Source organism: Ailuropoda melanoleuca, chromosome 3, assembly GCF_002007445.2.
Source record: "Ailuropoda melanoleuca isolate Jingjing chromosome 3, ASM200744v2, whole genome shotgun sequence".
Lineage (NCBI taxonomy): Eukaryota > Metazoa > Chordata > Mammalia > Carnivora > Ursidae > Ailuropoda > Ailuropoda melanoleuca.
The window spans coordinates 121,055,424-121,076,543 of NC_048220.1; the positions used below are offsets into that span (position 1 = coordinate 121,055,424).

Sequence of the window (21,120 nt, forward strand, 5' to 3'; positions counted from 1 at the left end):
AAAGGCGGGGCCCTGCCTCCATTCACTGCCGCAAAGGTTGAGTGAGGGAGAGAGCGCCTCCCTCTCAGGGTGTTCCTGACCTTGTCAGAGCTTGAGAAGCACACTAGTTCTACACACAATTGGGTTTATTCTATCATGTGTTTTTTTTTTTCTCCTCTTAAAAAAAAGGGGGGGGTCATATTTTTCATTAATTCACCAATACTGAAAATATTGCTGATGATTTATTTTATGATAATAATTTACTCATATTTAATTCATATTTAATTTGCTCATATAGACAGATAGCCCTTGACTTACAATGGTTCAACTTAAAAAAAGTTTTGTTTTTGTTCTTTTTTTACTTTACAATAGTTGGAAAGCGATGCATGTTCAGTAGAAACCGGTCCTTCGAATTTTGAACTGTGATCTTTTCTGGATGATATGCGGTATGACCCTCTCTTGTGACGCTAGGCAGTGGCAGCCACAGGTCCCAGGCAGCCTCACGATTACAAAGGTGAACAACTGGTACATGGATGACCATTCTGTCCCCATACAGCTATGCTGTTTTTTTCACTTTCAGTATACTATTTAATAAATCACACGAAATAGTCAACACTCAAAACCACTCCCTCTTCCCCAGTCTTCCTTCCTCCTTCTCTACCACATTATCTATCCTAGAGCTGCGAGGTCATGACTGAGTTAGAGGAGCGACCAGGGATAATATTGGCCCCCTTCCCCGTAAGTGTGGGATGATGATGAGTAAATGTTCAGAGGACCCCATGTGACTCAGTACCCTACATTTATAAAAGAAACAGCACCGAGCTACCTCCCTTGCTTTACCCACCTGTCTTTGGCCTCTGTAAGATTTTAAAATGGAATTATTTGCAGAGTTCAATGTTTATTTCCTGATCGTTTCCCCAAAGACTATTCTGGTGATTGAAGATTTTGAAATCAATGAATGGGGGAGCTAGGAGCGTGACCTGCAGCAGAGGACCATCTTACCTGGACCCCAAGAAGTTAAAAGTCGTCATGTCTGGCCAACCACAGGACGTGGTCTTTATTATAAGTGACTTTTCAGCTGGAGCACTGGATGGGCTGCTGGCATGAAGAAAGGAGCTAGAGCATGGTGTCCCCCCCATACATATGCACTCACATACACTCAAATATTCAAATAAACACTCGGCTCTTTTAACTCATCTCCACTGCGGTTTGACTGAGTGGATAGAAGCCAATTTTAAAAGCCTTTAACCACTTTTGGGAGCTCAAGTACTTGTTCTCAGTATACTGGTGACATGTTCTCTCTGCGACAAAAATGTTCCATTCCCAGACAAATAAAACTAATACAGGGACACCTAAATTCTGAACAGAAATCCCAGAAAATTCTGTAGAAGAAAAGGAAGCCAAGCTGCTTGCTTCCTGCTTCCCCCACCATGCAGCTGACATTCCAATCCCAGACCTTTAATCATTGCTTTCCGTCAGCCTCGAGTGTTCTCTTTATGTGCCCACCGCCTGTCTAAATGGCCATTCCTGCCCATCTAAATTGTACCCATATTTCCAGGTCCACTGCAAGTACTATTTTGGTGAGGAAGTCTCTGACCCCCCAGCAGAGCCGATCTTTCCATCCCCTATATTCCCATAGCACTTTCTTTAAGCTTTGCTATGACATTCAACTCATTGTTTCATGACTTATTTACCTCGTAGACATGGCTGTGTCTCCTCCTAGATGTAAAATTCAGTAACGTGTCTAGTTGATGTTTGTCATCTCAGCACCCAGTACAGGGCTTGGCGCACAACTGGCACTCAAAAGAATAAAATAAATATGGCCATTTCCTAGCTTATTTTTTTGTCTTTGTGGTAGACGGAAGTCATAGTCTCTGCTCCCTCCAGCCATGTTCACAGAAGCCCTCAGGTTCAGATGGGGACCAGTTGATTATTGTCGCAGTGTTCTTTCATGAAGGCCTTGTCCCTAGCACCTTCTGTTTTCCTAGGGTCCATCACGGGAAGCACACACTTCAATATACTTTCCTAAAAACCCCAAGATACCAACACAGTATTTTATTGTCAGAATTGAAATGGCAAGTTCCTTTGATAAAGAGAATCTTTCAGTAAAAGTCTAATATCAACATTATACATGGATACACAGCCAAGCTATTACTGTTTGTTCTTTCTGGGTGTTCACTTGCCTGTTTATTTTGTTTTGGGGACTTGGAGGAGCTTGCAGTTTAATATTTTTAAAAAGAGTTTACTTATTTGAGAGAGAGTGCCCACAGCAGGCGCAGCTGCAGGGGGAGAGGGAGAAGCCGACTTCCTGCTGCTGAGCAGGGAGCCCCATGCAGAGATCCCACAACCTGAGTCAAAGGCAGACACATAACCCACTGAGCCACCCAGGCGCCCCGCAGTTCAATTTTTATTAGCCCAATTGCTATGCAATATCAGTATCAATAATTTTTCTTCCTAAAGGGCAAAGAAAGACTAATTTGACTACTTTCTATGTTTATGTTTTAAAGTAAATCCTGCACCCCAGATGGGACTTGAACTTAGGACCCAGAGATCAAAAGTCACATACTGTACTGACTGAGCCAGCCATGGGTGGGTCCCAAATTTGACTACTTTTTAAATTTTATTTTATTTTATTTTATTTTATTTTATTTTATTTTATTTATTTGACAATGAGAAAGACAGCCAGAGAGAGAGGGAACACAAGCAGGGGGAGTGGGAGAGGAAGAAGCAGGGTTCGATCCCAGGACCCTAGGATCATGCCCTGAGCTGAAGGCAGATGCTTAACAACTGAGCCACCCAGGTGCCCCCAAATTTGACTACTTTAAAACAGACGCATTCTTCTGTTTTCTAAAAAAGTTAACTTCTCAAGACTGCTCAGGATTGAGGAGCTCAGGAAGCTTTGTTTTTGTGGCAAAGGTATGAAGGCTGAGTAACTGTACTGTGCTGTGTCACAGGATAAGGGATGCCAGGGCTGTAGATGGTCGCACTGACCTCAAATCTCAGACAATATAAGGAAGTTCCCAACAAAATTACAAAAAGATTGACAGTTTGAGAGGCTGTTTAAACAGACATGTTTATATAATGATTAGTTATTGTATTAAAATAACCACACCAGTAGATGCCCGTGTTGCTGGGTTTTTCTTCTTCTTGTTTTACCCCAACCTAGATCTCCCAAGAGAACAGTAGCACCTCTGTCAAAACTGGGGGTTGGATGGGTAGACTGATGTTTGATCCTCATTCCCTAAGCATCCTCACTCTGTGACCAGAGCAGAATTGTCATAAGAAACGTGTCACTCTTCAGAGATGATTCCCTAGATTGCCTGGGGGTTAAGGAAGAATTTATAACACACGCTCGCTGTGCAGAGTGCTCCTTAGAATAAGTGGAACTTGGTTAACGTCGTGTCCTATGGGAAGTCTTACTCCCCACCTTGTCCTCTCCATACTAGGAGAAAGAACCCCACATCAGAAATTCTGGGGATCCCCTCAGAACAGGCTCGCTGTACTCTCTTGCCTTTAGGACAGATTTTACTTCACTCTTCCGTTCCCTTTCCCACCCCACCCCTCATGTTGAAATTTGGTTCTAGGAATTTGGTTTCCAGGAGTCCCCCCTCCCCCCGCCCCTGCACCTTTCTTACGGCATCTTAGTTTTCTATCTAAGCCTACAAAAACCCTGGCGGAACCACCCCTCTACTGGTTGTTCCAGAGTCCCTATCAAACGGACATCCGGATTCGCGAAGATGGGGGCGGGGCTGGGAGCTGCAGAGAAGTCCCCACTCCCAGGCCTGTCTACACAGACCTTTTTTCAAGTTGCTCCAGGGCACAGCTCACCTGCCACGCGCAGCCGCAGAGCAGGGCGTTTCCAGGCACCCACTCCGCTCTCCGGGGAACCGGGACGTCCCGGCTTCCAGTGTCTGGTGCACTCACTTCCTGCTCAGTCACCAAGTGAGCGCGTGAGCTCCCCTTTCCCGTAGAGGGGGGTGGCCTGAAGAAGTCTCTATTCAGTCCCCTCTCCTCACATTGCGCCCGCTCCCTCCCGTCGTGACGCCACTCCCCAGCGAATCCCTAGCGCGGTTGGAAACAAGTGTTTTGCCTCGGGCGACAACTAAGCATAGAGTCGCGGTCCGGCTCCCGCGTACCCACTCACCCTGTCCCGGATGGTAAACGATACAACGGCCCCGTGGGAGGTGCCCCTCTCGCGGTGCCTTTCTCTGGAGGGCGGATCAGGATTGTCCCTTTCTTCCGATTCCGAAAAGGTTTCTTCTTCCCAAATTAGGTCCCCTACGCAGCCACGCAGCAAGTCAGACGGCTCGGTAGCGGTCTCGCGTGCCAAGGCGCAAAGGAAAAGTTTTATAGGCGGCTCCCCTAGTTGGACGCACTTTGAGGACCCCTTCGAGAGCTCCATAAAAATCGCTGGAATAAATGCGTCCAATTGCGCACCATTTGGCTGAGACCCACTTCCTCGTGCCCCAATTTCTCTACGTTCCTGATTCCTTTCTCCGCTTCTAGGCGCCCCCACGCCGCCCAGGGTTGACAGCTTAGGAAGTGGAAGAGTTGTGCGGGGAGAGAAGGGGACGAAGGCTTGTGGCTTGGCCCTGCGAGGCCGACCTCTGCCCCTTTTCCAGCGTCCTCTCTCCACCAGGTTTCTAAGCCTTCCCTCTCCGCAGACAGCACCCCCTGCTCTCCCTCCCCGCCTTTTCACAGGCTGCTCCTTTGCGCCTTTCCCTATCCTGATCCCTCCTACCTCTCGATCCGGCATCTCCTAATCCGCTCTCCTCTTTCCCCTCTCGGAGAAGGCCACTTTGCAGCGCCTGTGCCCTCTGGGCCTGAGTCAGTAGGCGGAGCTGCTGGGCAGCAGGTCGTAGCGCCCCCCACTGTAGACCACCACGCCGGGCGGGTAGTAGACCAGGTCAGGCTCCGCGGTCGGGTGGAGAGGTGCCAGGGCCCGCAGCCCCTGATCCTCGGGCTCTGGCTTGGTGTTGGCCGTGAAAGGGCGCATGCTGGTGAGAGAAGGCGACGCCATGCGCCACAGGAGACTCTTGAGCGCTTGGCGGAACTCGCGGCGCACCAGGCAGTAGAGGATAGGGTTGAGACAGCTGTTGGAGTGAGCCAGGCACACGCTCACCGGGAACGCGTATACCTGGCACAGGAAATACTCTTGGCTGAAGGGCACGGCGTTGAACTTGATGAGGATGCTCCAGGTGGTGAGCGCCTGGTTGGGCAGCCAACACAGGAAGAAGGACAGGACCACGATGGTTACTGATTTGGTGACCTTGGACCGTCTCCGGGCGCTGGCTGCGGCCAGGCCGCCCCGGGCCGCTGAGGTTCCTCCCTCGGTCCCGGCTACGCGGCGGTCGGAGATGAAGCGCACCAGCAGCAGATAGCACAGGCTGATGATGCTCAACGGAAGCACAAAGCCTAGCAGCACCTTCTGCAAGTGGTAGAGGCCCAGCCAGAACTGTCTGTCTCCGCCCAGCAACTTGTCCGGGAAGCGCACGAGGCACAGCTCCTCGCCCATGACCTTGATGGTGTTGGAGAAGATGGCGTTGGGCAACGAGGCCAGCGCTGCGGAGGCCCAGATCAATACGCACAGGGCTTTGGCTGAGAAGCAGCAGCTGCCCGCCAGGTGCTGGCCGCAGCAGTCGCCCCGGTCATGTCCTCGGGTCCGGTGGCTCTTAAGAGCCGAGGCCACCGAGTGGTAGCGCGCCACGCTCATGGAGGTGAGGAAGAAGACGCTGGCGTACATATTCATGGACGTCACTATGGATACGATCTTACACATGGCCTTGCCGAATGGCCATTTGAAGTCGAGAGCGTTTTCCACCGCCCAGAAGGGCAGGGTGAGTACGAACTGAAAGTCTGTCAGCGCCAGGTTGGTGACAAAGAGGTTGATGGAGGACTTGCGCCATCCCTGCTTACTCTTCATCAAGTAGAGCACCAGCAGGTTGCCCGTCAGCCCCAACGCGCAAACCACCCAGTACACCACGCTGATGAGGATCCGCACCCGGGCCTCGGGGTCCGCACTTTCTGCCCCGCCGGTGCCCGGGGCATGCCCCGGCGCCGCGCCGTCCGGCAGTTCTAGCCCCAGCTCCCACCACAAGTCCTGGAGCTGGGGCGACGCGTTGCCGCTGGTGTTGGCCGCCTGCAGAAGGTAGGGGATCAGACTGAAGACTTCTGCGAGCTCGTCTCCGCCAGCCTCCTTATTCATGGTGACTGTCGTGGCTGCAGCGACCACCTGCAAGCGCAGGTGCCTCTAGGTCATGTTCGAGGGGTGGGGGAGGAAGTCAAGACCCAAGCGAGTCCAACTCGCTGGGGTTCTGTTCCGGCGAGCGCGCTGGGCGTGCGTGGGAGCTTTCAAAAGCCGCAGCTGTAGAGAGCTCCCGGGAACTGGATGCCAAACGCTTTCCCCGCTCAGGCTACACAGCCTTGGGCGCCGGAGTTGCGCTTGGCGTCTGTTCTGGAGGGGAGTTCTACAGCTGAGCGGTGCAGCTCCTGAGGCGAAAGGTGGGCATCCAAGGGTTCTCTGGCCAAGGTCGGAGTCTCCTGGTCCTTGCTGTACGATTCAGACGTTCCCCCACTGGCTTTGTTGGGCACAAGCCTATACCCCTGCCGCTCAGGACCACTACTGGGGGCCCTCTCCTCTTTCAAATACCTTTGTCGGTTTCCTCTGCTCGTGCTAAGACGAGGTTTCTGTCCTTTGAGAGGAAAAAGATAGGAGAGTTCCGTCTACTTCGCTCTGACCCTCTGGAAGTCTTTCGACCACCCTGCCTCGCGCCTTCATCTCTCCGCTGTTGTCAGCTCCCAGTGAGTTGCCAGCGGCGGCCACCCGAGTTATATTCGCGCCCGCAAAGCCTAGGCTGCGGGCTCCCAGGGAGCATGCGTAACCCCCGCGCGGGGGATGAGGGGGCGCTTTCCGAGGTGCTGAACTTCGCCACGCCCGCCTCGGGGAGGAGGAAGCTGTGGGTAGCTGGCAGAGCCCACCAGCTGATTACCCCCTTTCCATTTCAAAGTTTCAGAAGATGGTTGTAACCCTTTATTTTCATCTGCTGCTGGAGAAAGTCAGCTTTGATTTGCGGTGCATTTTTCTTTCTTATTCCCAAACATAAATACAGGTATTAGAATTTTTTTCTTTCTTCTTTCCTCCCACTTTATCTTTGAAACGATCCCATTTGATGAAAGATGGTTCTATAAATTCACTATCTCTTGCCCATTTTTATTTTTAAAAGCAATGTGCAACCTCTTTTCATGACCAGACCCTAAGTCAGATGATGGGCTTTAACCAGATACACAAACACAAGCTCCACTTCTCCTTCTTTAATTATCTAACTACTTGGTTCCTGTGACTGTTAGGATTTTCAAAGTGTCCTCATATAGCAAAACTCTATATGTTGCCCTCTGCCTTTGGTATATTCTGAGAACTGAGGCTAAGCAGAGAATATATCATTGGTGAGCTGAGTTCACAGATGTTAGATACCACCTGTCCAGCTCTTAGCCCAAAGCTCTTACACAAATTGTTTACTCACATGCATTCTCTTTACCTTGATGCAGTTGGAATAGAGGATTCCATAGACTATTTTTGGACCACTAGCATCTTACTTTCACTACTGTTATAATCAGAACTCTTTAGCAGGTGTTTTTCAGGTCAGTGGAAGTAAATGCTAAAGAATCTTCTAAGTTACTTTGGACAACGGGAACCAGTGTAAGCCATTTGAATTACTTCTCAAACTGCAGTTTATTTAAATGCCACTTCAACTGCTCTAGTGTAAATTGCACTTTTTTAGGGTGAACTTAAGAAATTTGAAATGTTTTCCTAACTGTCCCCAATTAAACTGAGACAAAAATATCTTAGGCATGGCTGTCCTCTCTCCTGCAGAGTCCACAACTTTACTTACAGAGATCAAGAGGATGTGACTTTAAAGCAGAGGAGATAGTAAAATACTTAGTTAAAAAAGAAATATGGTCCCCAAAACATATGAAGGTAAACTGAAACAACCTGGATTCCAAAGCAAGAACCCAATTCCAAAGCAGAGAACACGCTTCACTATGGACCCTGGACTTCTCTACTTGCCCGCTAGAGGGCGTCAGGGCTTCAGTAAAGAACAAACCAAAACCAATCCACCTTTGAACTGTTCTAATCTGAAAAAGATCAGCCCTCCTGTGGTTATTGCTCCCAATTCAAAGGGTGCCTCTGTGGACACCTCTTATCTCTGTTTAGTAGTCTCACCTTCAAGCTCACTTTTCACTTCATGTTTTACCAGTTCTTTCTCCATCAAATTTTTATCTCTCCTTCCTTAAAAAAAAAAAAAATTTCAAGGTGCTGTTGAAAAACAAGGAAGACTACGGCATATCCTGACAGCCCTTTGCCTTGGTTTTCATATCTGTATATGGAAGGAATTATAGTTTTCAAATATTCTGAGGGTAGGTACTAAGCAGGTGACATCAGAGTCAGGTGGAGAACTTGCTAAAAATGTAAATTGCAACTCTCCCCCCAGCCCCATGCTGGCCCAGAGATTCTGATTCTTGGTGGATTTGGAAAAGGGCCCAAGACTCTACATTTTAAAAGCATTCTTCCAGATGATACTAATTTTTTCCCAAGTTTGGGAACATCTGGACTTTTATTTCTTTTCTAACTTTCCATGTAAAAAAATATTAAGTCCCCAAAAGTAATTAATGTCCAGTGATGGTTTATCACACACTAGGATTGGAAGCAAAGGAAGAGAAGGAGGTCTTGGCAGGTTTCCCTAAAATCACATTTGGGCCCAACAATGACATTTTTTTCACTGTGAGACTGGGAGGGCCCTGTGCTCCTGAGGTACACCAGGCCTTGAATACTAGCCAGCACAGCTCAGATTGAGCCCCCAGGAGAGGCTGTTCCCAAGTGCTACTCTTTGAGAATGCTGCCAGAATGCTTCTGAGCCTAGAATATTCTTCATTTCCAAATGTGCTCTCTGAAAATGAACCAGAGCTCATGTTCAGGAATTTATAGTATCACTTAACTAAGCCTTTGTTATGGAAGCAAAAATCCCCTTTCAAATATGAAATAAACCTTTCCAACATGAACTAAAGATATTTGAGACAATTTATCTTAAAAGCAAGGATGATACTTTTCTCAAACATCATCTAAAAAATTCAAGGAGAGAGACATATCAGTTGTGGTCAAATATCATTTAGGTGTATAAGTTCATAATCCAAATAATGTAATATATAACTAACATGTAAGTAAAGGCTAGGGTGTGAGTTTGGGGGAGCATGTTATCACATGGTAGTTTGTTCTGGGTAGACTGTAGCAAGACAGAAGAACTTGAGCTGGATCTAAATGAGGAGGCAGGAAATTACATCAGTCAGGTTAGAGAGGAGATATATAATCTTGATTCTGGGATTCTACAAAACAAAGTGAGTTTTCAGATAAAAGGAGAAAAGAATCTATTCTTTCAACATTCTTTTGGATTATGTGCAGCTATCCTTCACTGTGCATCACTTCTTTTCAGTCTGAAGATATCACGGATTTTTATTTTACCATAATTATGAATTAAGTTCCTAATATGCACAAAGCAGTGTGCTAGGTGTTTGGATATATAACAACAAAAACAACACTGGCACAATATGAATGATAATAATAGAAACGATAACCACTCATATTTCACATTTATTTGGACACTGTTATTTTCCTAGGGTTGCTGTAACAAATTACAGCAAAACAGGTGGTTTAAAACGAAAAGAATTTATTATCGCAAAATCTTTGAGATTAGAAGTCAGAAATCAAGGTGTTGGCAGAGTGGGTTTCTTGGAGACTCTGAGGGAGAAAACATCCCATGTCTCTCTCCTAACTTCCGGTGGGTCTATGTTGATTCCCTGGTTTGTAACAGCATCACTATCATCCCTGTCTTTGTCTTCAGATGGGATTCTCTTTTCTGCGTNCTATGTTGATTCCCTGGTTTGTAACAGCATCACTATCATCCCTGTCTTTGTCTTCAGATGGGATTCTCTTTTTTACGTTNTTTTTTAAATTTCTTTATTCAACAGAGATAGAGACAGCCAGCGAGAGAGGGAACACAAGCAGGGGGAGTGGGAGAGGAAGAAGCAGACTCACAGAGGAAGAGCCTGATGTGGGGCTCGATCCCACAACGCCGGGATCACGCCCTGAGCCGAAGGCAGACGCCTAACCGCTGTGCCACCCAGGCGCCCCCAGATGGGATTCTCTTTTCTGCGTTTATCTTTGTGTCTCTGTTTTCTCTCTATAAGGACACCAGTCATCGAATTAGGGTCCACTTTAATCCGTATGACCTCATCCTAACTAATTACATCTGCAAAGAATGTACATTTATATTTCCAAACAAGGTCACATTCACAGGTAACAGGGACTAGGATTTGAACATTTCTTTCCAGGGGACACAATTCTACCCACTACAGGTAACAACTGTGTGCACTGTGCAAATGTTTTATCTGCAGTTTCTCACNTCCGTATGACCTCATCCTAACTAATTACATCTGCAAAGAATGTACATTTATATTTCCAAACAAGGTCACATTCACAGGTAACAGGGACTAGGATTTGAACATTTTTCCAGGGGACACAATTCTACCCACTACAGGTAACTGTGTGCATTGTGCAAATGTTTTATCTGCATTTTCTCATCTAATACTGAAAACCAGTGAGGTTGATACTACTATCATCCCAGATCTGATTTCCAGTCTTTAACACCCAGAACTCCAGAGTTGCATATCCAACTGTTACTTGGCACTTCTGCATGGTTGCTGATTTCCTTCAGATTTCTCAATCTAAGTCGAAGGCATTACCATTCACATAACTGTTNTTTTCCAGGGGACACAATTCTACCCACTACAGGTAACTGTGTGCATTGTGCAAATGTTTTATCTGCATTTTCTCATCTAATACTGAAAACCAGTGAGGTTGATACTACTATCATCCCAGATCTGATTTCCAGTCTTTAACACCCAGAACTCCAGAGTTGCATATCCAACTGTTACTTGGCACTTCTGCATGGTTGCTGATTTCCTTCAGATTTCTCAGTCTAAGTCGAAGGCATTACCATTCACATAACTGAACCAAAAACCCAAGAGTAATTCTTTATCTCTCATTTTCCCTTACACCAACATAACTCAATCTAGAAGATCTTGTTAGCATGTTCTCAAGAACAAAAACAAAACTAAGCCCCCCAAATTCCTGAATCCATCTACTTCTTTCTATTTTTCCATTTCTGTCTGTGTTAGCTATCTCTTGCCAAATAATAATTTGTGTTAAAACTTTATGGCTTAAAACAAGAAGTATCATCTCACCGTTTGTGTGGGTCAAGAATCCAGGTTGGCTCAAGGTCTATCATAAGGTTGCAGGCAAGCTATCAGCTGGGGCTGCAGGTTTATTTAATAGATTTAGTGGTAGGGAGTGGGATTGCTTTTAAGTNAACATAACTCAATCTAGAAGATCTTGTTAGCATGTTCTCAAGAACAAAAACAAAACTAAGCCCCCCAAATTCCTGAATCCATCTACTTCTTTCTATTTTTCCATTTCTGTCTGTGTTAGCTATCTCTTGCCAAATAATAATTTGTGTTAAAACTTTATGGCTTAAAACAAGAAGTATCATCTCACCGTTTGTGTGGGTCAAGAATCCAGGTTGGCTCAAGGTCTATCATAAGGTTGCAGGCAAGCTATCAGCTGGGGCTGCAGGTTTATTTAATAGATTTAGTGGTAGGGAGTGGGATCGCTTTTAAGTTCACTCACAAGGTTGTGGGCAGACCTTGATTTTTCACTCTGTGGGATTCTCCATAGGGCTGCTTCACAATATGGCAGCTGGTTTCCAGAGGGGTGAGTGATGAGAGAGAGACAGAGAAATTGGCATGAAAACTATAGTGTTTTTATGATCTAGTAGAAGAAGTGACGCTCCCACCACTTCTTCTCTATTCTATTCTTTAGAGGCCAATTCGTAAGTCCAGTCCAGGGACGCCCGGGTGGCTCAGGCAGTTAAGCGTCTGCCTTTGGCTCAGGTCATGATCCCAGGGTCCTGGGATCAAGTCCCACATCAGGCTCCCTGCTTAGCAGGGAGCCTGCTTCTCCCTCTCCCACTCCCATTGCTTGTGCTTTTTCTCTGTCAAATAAATAAATAAAATATTAAAAAAAAATAAATCTAGTCCACACTCAAGAAGAGGGGAGTTATACAGGAATATGATTACTAGGAGGCAGACGTCCTTGGGATGGTCTTGAAAGCTGACTACCACAGTAGGCCAGGCTATTACAATACCCAGCAGGAAACAGGAGTTGAAGGCTACTTAACTGAGTAGTTATCTCAACAGCTCTGCAGTGCTGGGACAATAAAGACTGAAGTTCAAGCTTAGTAAAGGGGAGGGGAATAAGTAAACAGTCTAGGCTTTTAGTCTAAACCCTGGAAGAGGCACGTCCTAAGGGTAAGTCCTACATTTATTCTCAACATCCAGCAAATGCACGCTTTCTTCAAATACGCATTAAACATTCCCCAAGATAGGCCACTTGCTGAGCCAAAACCAAGTTTCAACAGATTTCAAGGATTGAAATCATACAGAACACGTATTTTGAGCACAGTGGAATTAAACTAGATATCAACAAAAGAATGATTACTATAAGTCCTCAAATCTTTCAAAATTAAGCCACGTACTTTAAACAACGTTGATTAAAGAACTAAAATATAAAATGTTATAAAATAAATTATAAAATATTTTAAAGTAAATCATAATAAACCATGGCATCAAATTTTGAGATGCAATCAAAACGGTGCTTAGAGGGAAATTTATAGCGGTAAGTGCATATTTTTAAAAAGAAAAGAGGTTAAACATCAATGATCTAAGCTTCCAACTCAAAATCCTAGAGGAAGACAAACACTTTAATTCCAAAGAAAAAAGCAGCATGGGAATATTAAAGATAAGAGCAGAATATGCGGACAGCCCCTGCTATGTCAGGGATTAACATTCTAGTTGTTGACTCAGAGAGAGTGGGTGGAGGAGGTCTCAAGAGAAGACCAGCCCAAGGTGGGGCTACTTGGGGGGCTTTCAGAATATCCACAGAGGAGAATATTTATTTCTGATGGCAAAGAGAGAAATGAATAGTCTAATATTAAAACCAGAATCTGTTTCCCAATTCCAGGTGAGAGTTAGGAGAGGAAGCCAACTCTTTAATGGAGAGATATGTCCATGGGTGGGTCTCAAAGCAGGTCATTCCCAGAACATTCCCCACTAAGTCTCCCAGCCACCCATCCTCGGATCAAATACTTATTTATCATTTTTATCCTTGAGAGAAATGCAATGATAAATAAAACATAGTCCTTTTACCTACAGTTTATAATCAAGGGGAAAATCAATCATAAGGAATCATGAAATTCATCAACTTGAATCTCACTGTGTGAAATTCAGCTTGGCTGCCTGCTTTCTGATTCACTACTTGATAACATCAGTTCTTTCTATGAATCTGTCACAGATTTCTCTCTGCCTTACATAACTAATCCATGTATTCAATAAACATATCTTGTGTACCCAATTTTCTCACATTGGGTTTCAAAGACTCCATCAGTGTATCCATACACATATCAGTCCTCTCATCTTCAAACAAAGAATCACATCTTAATCGGATCACAGCCCCTGCTTTCCTGCAGGCTGCAATACAGCCCTTTGCTCTCGGAGGCCTTTCAGGAGACTGGGGGCAGATTTAATAGGAGAGCAAACAATCACCTAATAGTGCGAGTTAGTGTTATCTGCAACACTCAGAGGGGCTGTGAAGCAACGGAATGGGCCTTCTTATAGCCAAGGACGTGATCCTGCCGGGCACCATTTGGAGAGTGTGGCCAAGGTAGAGAAAGGCGTCTGCAGAGGCATCTAGCCGTTGGCTCGCTGTCCCTGGGCCTCATGAAAGGGTCTCTGAGGGCACAGAGCCTGTCTTTCTGTGCACTGAAGATCCAAAATGCCACAAATACTCATCTCGTGGCGGCAGAGATAACCTACACCTCTGTCTGGCAGAGTGGACAAGCTGTGTTGAAACTCTACAGAACCATAAAAAGAAGCTTTATCTTTATCCAGGGTTAACTTCAAAGCCTGTTTGTTGTATTTTCACATGTATCTTTTAAAGTCATTTTATCCTGAGGAGAAACACATCCTGAGGAGAAACATATACTGAAATGCGATTTTTCGAGGGAATATCTGTAACAGGAATTAGTAGGATGCACGCGTCTGCTGATTTTAGGCTTGGTGTTTCTGACCACATTTTCACTCCATCGGTTTTCCAATGACCAACAGATAAATTAGTGACAAGGTGAATGAAGGGGCCCACAGTGGTAGATCCATACAAGGGAACTCTGTGCAGAAATAAAAAGGAGCAGAGCACTGGGACACAAAATACCCAAATAATGATGCTGAGTCATAGGAGGCAGACAAAAGTTAGTTTATACTGTACGAGTCCATTTACGTGAAATTCAAGAAATTGCTTATGAATGTCCAGTGACAGCAGGGAGTGGCTACCTGTGGTTATGGGGTCATACAAGTAGGGACAGGAGGAGGGGACTGCAAAGGAGCAGGAGGAAATTTCTGGTTTGCCCCATGCACACTAGCACACGTGCACCACATGTGGGCCTACACATATATGTGCAAACTTACTGCGGTGATGGTTTCACAGGTGTGTGTGTGTATACACGCAAACACATAAAACTGTATACTTTAGGGGCGCCTGGGTGGCGCAGTCGTTAAGCGTCTGCCTTTGGCTCAGGGCGTGATCCTGGCGTTCTGGGATCGAGCCCCACATCAGGCTCCTCCGCTGGAAGCCCTGCTTCTTCCTCTCCCACTCCCCCTGCTTGTGTTCCCTCTCTCGTTGGCTGTCTCTGTCAAATAAATAAATAAAAATCTATAAAAAAAAAAGTATACTTTAAACATATGCAGTTTATTGCATGTCAGTCATACCTCAATAAGGCAAGAAAAGGGGGTTCTATTATGGTATATCTTTATTGCTACTTGAACTAATCTCATTTACTCATTTCAAAGTTTCTTGGGGGCATAGCTGATCTGCTCTCAATGACCCCGGGAGGCTAAGAGAAAGCAGTGATGAACCTCAGGGGAGTGACCCTCTGGGACCAGGGCAGGGGCTCTCCTGGGAGGAGAATGCCAGCCCAGGCTACTCATAGGCTCCTGTTGAGCTCTTGGGTTAAAAGAATATTAAAAGTGGGATAAGCTAGGATTGTGGACCTTCCTTGGTACATTCATATCTTCCTGACACCGCTTTCCATGAAAGAATTTCTGATTGGTCAGATTTCAAGGACGTTGATGAGCTACATTTATTAGTGGGTGGAGTTATCGTTTCCTAACCAAACAAACTCAATCTTTCTCTTCCATTTTTTTTTCCTTCTGAGCAGCAGAGTATGTAAAGCCTGGGCTTTTCTCCTGTCCTTACTCCAGTTTGAGCTAGGGAATAACTCCTCCTTGAAACGCTTTCCACTTGATTTTGAAGATACCACACTCACCATTCTCTTCTTATTTTGTTGGGCTTTCCTCAGTCTCCTGTGCTGATTTCTCTTTATTTCCGGGAACTCTAAATATTGGAGCATTCCCAGGGTCTTAGCCTGTTTGGGCTGATATAATAAAGATGTCAAAGACTGGGTGGCTTACAAACAACAGAAATTCATTCCTCACAATTCTGGAGGCTGAGAAGTCCCAGATTAAGGCACTCGCTGAGTTAGTGCCTGGTGAGAGCCTGCTTTCTGGTTCACAGGGGCCATCTTCTCGCTGTGTCTTCGCATGGTAGAAAAGGTGAGGGAGCTCTCTGGGCTCTCTTTTATAAGGGCACTAATCCCATTCATGAGGCCTCCACTCTCAGGACGTAATCATCTCCCAAAGACCCTGCCTTCCTATGCCATCACACTGGGGTTTAGGATTTCAATATACAAATTTTGTTTGTGTGTGGTGGTGTGTGTGGGGAGACACAGGTATTTAGTCTATAACACCCAGAGTACAAGCCTCGTGCCTTTTATCTTCTCCCCTACATTCATACAATAGGTATTCTCATCCCATTTCAAGGCTGTTAATATCATCCAAATACCATAATGACTTCCAAACGCATAACCCCAACCTGAACCTCTCTCTGAACTCCGAGGGCCTACTTGACATTTCCTTTCAGATACCGAAGAGAAATCTTAACATGTCTCAAACTGAACTTTCGATTTTCCCCACCCCCACCATTTCTATTCTACCTTTCATCTTCCCTATCTCAATTATGGGCAAATCTAAAACCTTGAAATCCATCTTGAGTTCTTTTTCCTCACACATCCAATTAATTAGAAAGTCTTGTTGCTTTTACCTTCAAAATAAATCCAGAATCAGACCAATTTTCACCATGTCTTCTGTTGCCGCCAGATGTAATCCATCATTATCCTGTACCTGAGCTAATTCAGTGGCTACTAACAGCTCTTTGCGCCCTCCGTTTCTCTCTACAGCAGCCCAAGAAATCTTAAAAATCCTAAGTCAATTCTTGTCACTCCTGTACTCAACCCCTCTACCCCCAATGGCTTCTTAACATGTCAGGGTAAAATCCAAAGTCTTCCTTGTGGTCTCTAAGGGCCTTCATGACCTTCCCGTCCCCTGTCCATCACCACGCTGCCTTTGTTCACACACTACAGTCACAACAAACACTTTGCTTCCTCTTGAGCTCTCTAAGCATATTCCTACTTATTCCCAGTCGAGGATCTTTCCTGTTATTGTCTCCTTGGCCTGGAATGCTCTTCTCCCAGATACCTGTTTCATCCAGATTCTTAATGCCGTCCCTTAAAATCATCTTAGTGGAGGTCATTCTTGACCCTCTTGTATAAAACAGGAACCCTCCCCTCTCAATCACTTCCAGTTCTCCTTAGCCTGTTCATTGTTCTCCACTGCTCTTACCACTGTCTTCCATATTATATATTTACTTGTTTATTCTCTTTCCCCCTGGCTCAAGCCATGGCATATGCAAACATGAGGAAGGAATCTCTGCTTATTTTATTTGTTGCTATATCCCCAATGTCCGGACACAGAAGGCAGTCAATAAATATTTGTTGAATGAATACATGAAGTTTTCTCCTTTTGCTAAGGCAGTAGTGCTCAAGGTTTCCCTAATTCATTCCATCCCTAATTTTCTCCTCTCCTCAGGAACAATGGGCACACTATTCTTTAATTTAGCTTGATCTTTAAGGCAAAATAACAGAAAGGGACTGGTGCCCATGTGGTTCAGGACTAACACAGGTAATGACAACGATAGCATCTGCAGCCGCCAGCATGCCTGCTCAGAGACCACTGTGCATGGGCACCCCGTTGGCCACTAACTTCTCATTATTCGGCTTCTCTAATTTACTTTTTTTTTTTTTTTAAAGATTTTATTTATTTTATTTATTTGACAGAGAGAGAGACAGCCAGCGAGAGAGGGAACACAAGCAGGGGGAGTGGGAGAGGAAGAAGCAGGCTCCCAGTGGAGGAGCCTGATGTGGGGCTCGATCCCAGAACACCAGGATCATGCCCTGCGCCGAAGGCAGACGCTTAATGACTGAGCCATGCAGGCGCCCCTGGCTTCTCTAATTTCCAATTCAATAGTATCTCCACCAAGTGTTAAATTATTTTAAAGGATAAGAACAAACTGCTACATTTTATATTTTTTATGTAGAAACAATCTCAAACTCACATAAAAGTGGGAAATAAAGTTAAAAGACAACATTTGTGTTTTGAATCATTTGAGAGTAAATTGCCAACTAGATGACCCTTCACCTCCAAATACTTTCATGTGTATCTCTAACAAGCAAGGGCAGCTTCTACGCAGCCACAACCCTCAGAATCAGGACATGAAGTGATACAGTACTAACATCCCATTCTCTGTCTCCTTCCAAGTTTCACTAATTGTTCCAACAATGTCTTTTGTAACAGAAGGAACTTCAGAATCATGCGTTGCCTTTCAATGTCATATCTCTTTGGTCTCTTTCAATCTGGTACAGTGTTTCAGTCTCCCTTTGACTTTCTTGGTCTTTTGAAGATTAAAAAAAAAGCAGAGTTATTTTGTAAAGCGTCCCTCAGTTTTGGTTGTCTGATGTTTCCTAATGATTAGATTCAGGCTATGTATCTTGGGCAGGTATTATTGGAGCCTGTCAGGTAGCACACGGTTTTGATTGTTCACACTACCGATTTTGCTTTCTTTGTTTACTCAATTAAGGGAATATTTGCTATGCTTTTCTCCTCCAAAGAACTCTTTCTGCTCTTATATTTAACAACTATTTTGGAGGAGATACTTTAAAATGATATAAAGTTCCCATTCCTCATCAATCTCTCTATTCACTTATCTATTTGTATCAGTATGGATTTATGGATTATCTTATTATAAGACTAGTAATTTATTACTATTATATATATTTGCTTAAATTTTCCTAGACTTAGCTAGTGTGGGTCCTTTCATGTTAACTCCTCTCTCCTTTTGACAAGCTCTCATCTTTCTTTGAGGTTTGTTTGTTTGTTTGTTTTTGCAATACAATGTTTCAATGTTATCTTCTATCTCCTAAGCCCTAGTTCTGAAGTCAGTCATTTTGCTAATGAGTCTTGGTTCCATTTAGAGGAGAATGGTATTTAGAATCCAAGATCTGGGTGTCAGATGTGCTCATTGTTGCTGGGGAGTCATTCTTCCAATACCCTCAAGTGAACAGGCCTAGGCAATATATGTATGTACACACACATATGCATAATACTTATGCCTATTTATATTTTTATTTCTATATGCAACTGTACAGTCATCAACAACTTTGGATTCATACCAATTACCTTCAGTTGTAATCCAACATAGAGTTTATTCTACTTTTCTTTCTCTCTCTTTTTTTATATTGGTAATTCTCTTCACTGGTAGTGAGAAACTTGACTCCCATTATCCTTTTTTACTTATTTGATCAATTTGATCAACTATGTTTACTTATTTGATCAATTTGATCAACTATGTTTACTTATTTGATCAATTTGTTTACTATTTGATCAATTTGATCAACTATGTTTACTTATTTGATCAATTTCCTTGTATGTAACCAATCTTCAATCACCTCCATCAGTTGTCACCATCACCCCACCCCTCCTTATCCTGTCAGTATTTCAACACCCTGCTGGGACATTCCCTCTCAGATGGATGTCCTCCTCACTCTGCTCAGTCTCTGATACCATGCATTGGACAACTGTCCTACATGGGTGACAATTAAAATTGCTGAGGTTCTGACCCCCTTCAATAGTCTTCTCCCTGTTCCCCCCTCATATGACTTGGGCTCCCTCTGGCAGGCCTCCCATGTGAATTTCCCCCCACCAACCGGTAAAATCTTGTTATATTTCATTTTGATTAGTCTTAAGATGCACTACAAACTGAAGTTACTTTCAACTAACTGCAAATATTTGATCTATGTGCTACACATTTTTTCTTTTCTGAAGTGGGCTGTTTTCTTTGAACTAATAGTATGTTTCCTTAATCAGGGATCCATAGCCTTTTCAGCCATGGCTTTCAAAGGGTTATTACCAAGACATTGTTTATTTAATTAAGTTGATTAATTACAACATTAGGAGAATGTTCCAAAATTGAATCCACTTGATACAAGGCCAGGTAACTTTACAACACCTGCAAGGCATAGATTCCAAGATCTTCAGATTGACCCAGAAAGGCAAACTCTCTGGGAGCTGAGTGTACAGAGTGAGTAGTGCTGATTACTGATCCACTTACACATTGAATACACTTGGGTGGAAGAATAAAAGTGAACTTACACTACTGAGGGTTACAAATACTTACCTCCATCTTCTTTTAAGACTGCAGAGAGGTTTCAAAAAAATAGTACAGAACTACCCTATGATACAGCAATGGCACTACTAGGTATTTCCCCAAAGAATACAAAAATGCTGCACTCCAATGTTGATAGCAACATTATTTGTAATAGCCAAATTCTGGAAATAGCCCAAGTGTCCAACGACTGATGAATGGATAAAGAAGGTGTGGTGTATATATATGATGGAATATTACTCAGCCATCAAAAAGAATGAAATCTTGCCATTGGCAATGCCATGGATGGAGTTGCAGAGTATAATGATAAGGAAAATAAGTCAGTCAGAGAAAGACAAATACTATAAGATTCCACTCATGTGTAATTTAAGAAACAGAACAAATGAGCAAAGGGGAAAAAAAGAGAGAGAAAGAGGCAAACCAAGAAGCGGACTCTTAACTATAGAGAACAAACTGATGGTAACCAGAGGGGAAGTGGGTGGGGGGCGGTGGGTGATAAATGGTGGGGATTAAGGAGGGCACTTGTCGTGACGAACACTTGATGTTGTATGAAAGTGTTGACTCACTATATCGTACACATGAAACTAATATTACACTGTCTATTAACTAACTGGAATTTAAATAAAAACTTAAAAGAAAAGAAAATAGGACATGCAACAACAATATTTAAATGTATGATTTTTGAAGACAGTGTGGTTTTGGTTTTGGTTTTGTTTGCAGTCAGTTTCTTTTGCCTTTCCAGTGTTAATGACAGCTCTCAGAAACGCACTGGACTACCTGTCCTTGAATTTCAGCTATCCCTTGTACTTCTATAGGCTTAGATGGAAAGTACAAGCTTTTTGAAAGCCTTCTTTGCTCATGAAACAGGGGGAGCTCTTGGTGAGGCACCTTATATCTTTTGTCGCAATTTGTGTTTTTGCACAGGAAACACTTCACTGGAGTAAACTAAACCACCACCCAAGATGCTACAATGATGTCCGTCTATCAGTGTTCTTAGCCCTTCCACTTTCTGTGAATGAGAGCATGACAAGGGGCCTTAAGTAAGACAGATGTGTATTTGATTCCGCTTATTGGCTTGGCTAAGTCTTCTCCTTCTTCTGAATCTCACTACTTCATCCCGGGTTCCCACTTCCTAGGGATGTGATCCTAGGCGACTTGTATAGTCTTTCAGTGTTTCCCCATCTATCAACCAAGGATAATAATAGTACCTACCTAATAGGTTTTTGTGAAGATTAAATAAAGCAATGCAATTACAGTGTTTAGCACAGTGTCTCATACATAGTGTGTAATAATTTTTTTCCATTCTTAGCTATTATTCAATATTTGTATTTTACATGTTTTTATAGCCTTTCTTCAGTGGTAGTATA

General features: G+C 44.1%; 2 protein-coding genes across 2 annotated transcripts; both read right to left on the minus strand.

Moving 5' to 3' along the window:
- Window positions 1-274: 274 nt before the first annotated feature.
- On the minus strand, window positions 275-4,746 carry LOC117801603. The gene is made up of 2 exons (XM_034657035.1): window positions 4,124-4,746; window positions 275-2,004 (listed from the first exon to the last, which is right to left on the minus strand). Exons 1-2 carry the CDS (start codon window positions 4,733-4,735, stop codon window positions 1,891-1,893), a joined length of 726 nt encoding a protein of 241 aa, XP_034512926.1. The 5' UTR covers window positions 4,736-4,746; the 3' UTR covers window positions 275-1,890.
- A 33-nt stretch (window positions 4,747-4,779) lies between these two features.
- RXFP3 (relaxin family peptide receptor 3) lies at window positions 4,780-6,764 on the minus strand. Its single transcript, XM_034657034.1, has one exon. It carries the CDS (start codon window positions 6,182-6,184, stop codon window positions 4,808-4,810), a length of 1,377 nt encoding a protein of 458 aa, XP_034512925.1. The 5' UTR covers window positions 6,185-6,764; the 3' UTR covers window positions 4,780-4,807.
- Between the last annotated feature and the right edge of the window lie 14,356 nt (window positions 6,765-21,120).

Bases quoted from the DNA above. Each gene is read 5' to 3' on its own strand.
- RXFP3 (XM_034657034.1), bottom strand. From the start codon at position 6,184: ATGAATAAGGAGGCTGGCGGAGACGAGCTCGCAGAAGTCTTCAGTCTG.
- LOC117801603 (XM_034657035.1), bottom strand. From the start codon at position 4,735: ATGCCGGATCGAGAGGTAGGAGGGATCAGGATAGGGAAAGGCGCAAAG. The intron at 2,005-4,123 runs GTGAGTGGGTAC...TGGGGTTTTTAG, and splicing joins CGTTTACCATCCGGGACAGG to GAAAGTATATTGAAGTGTGT.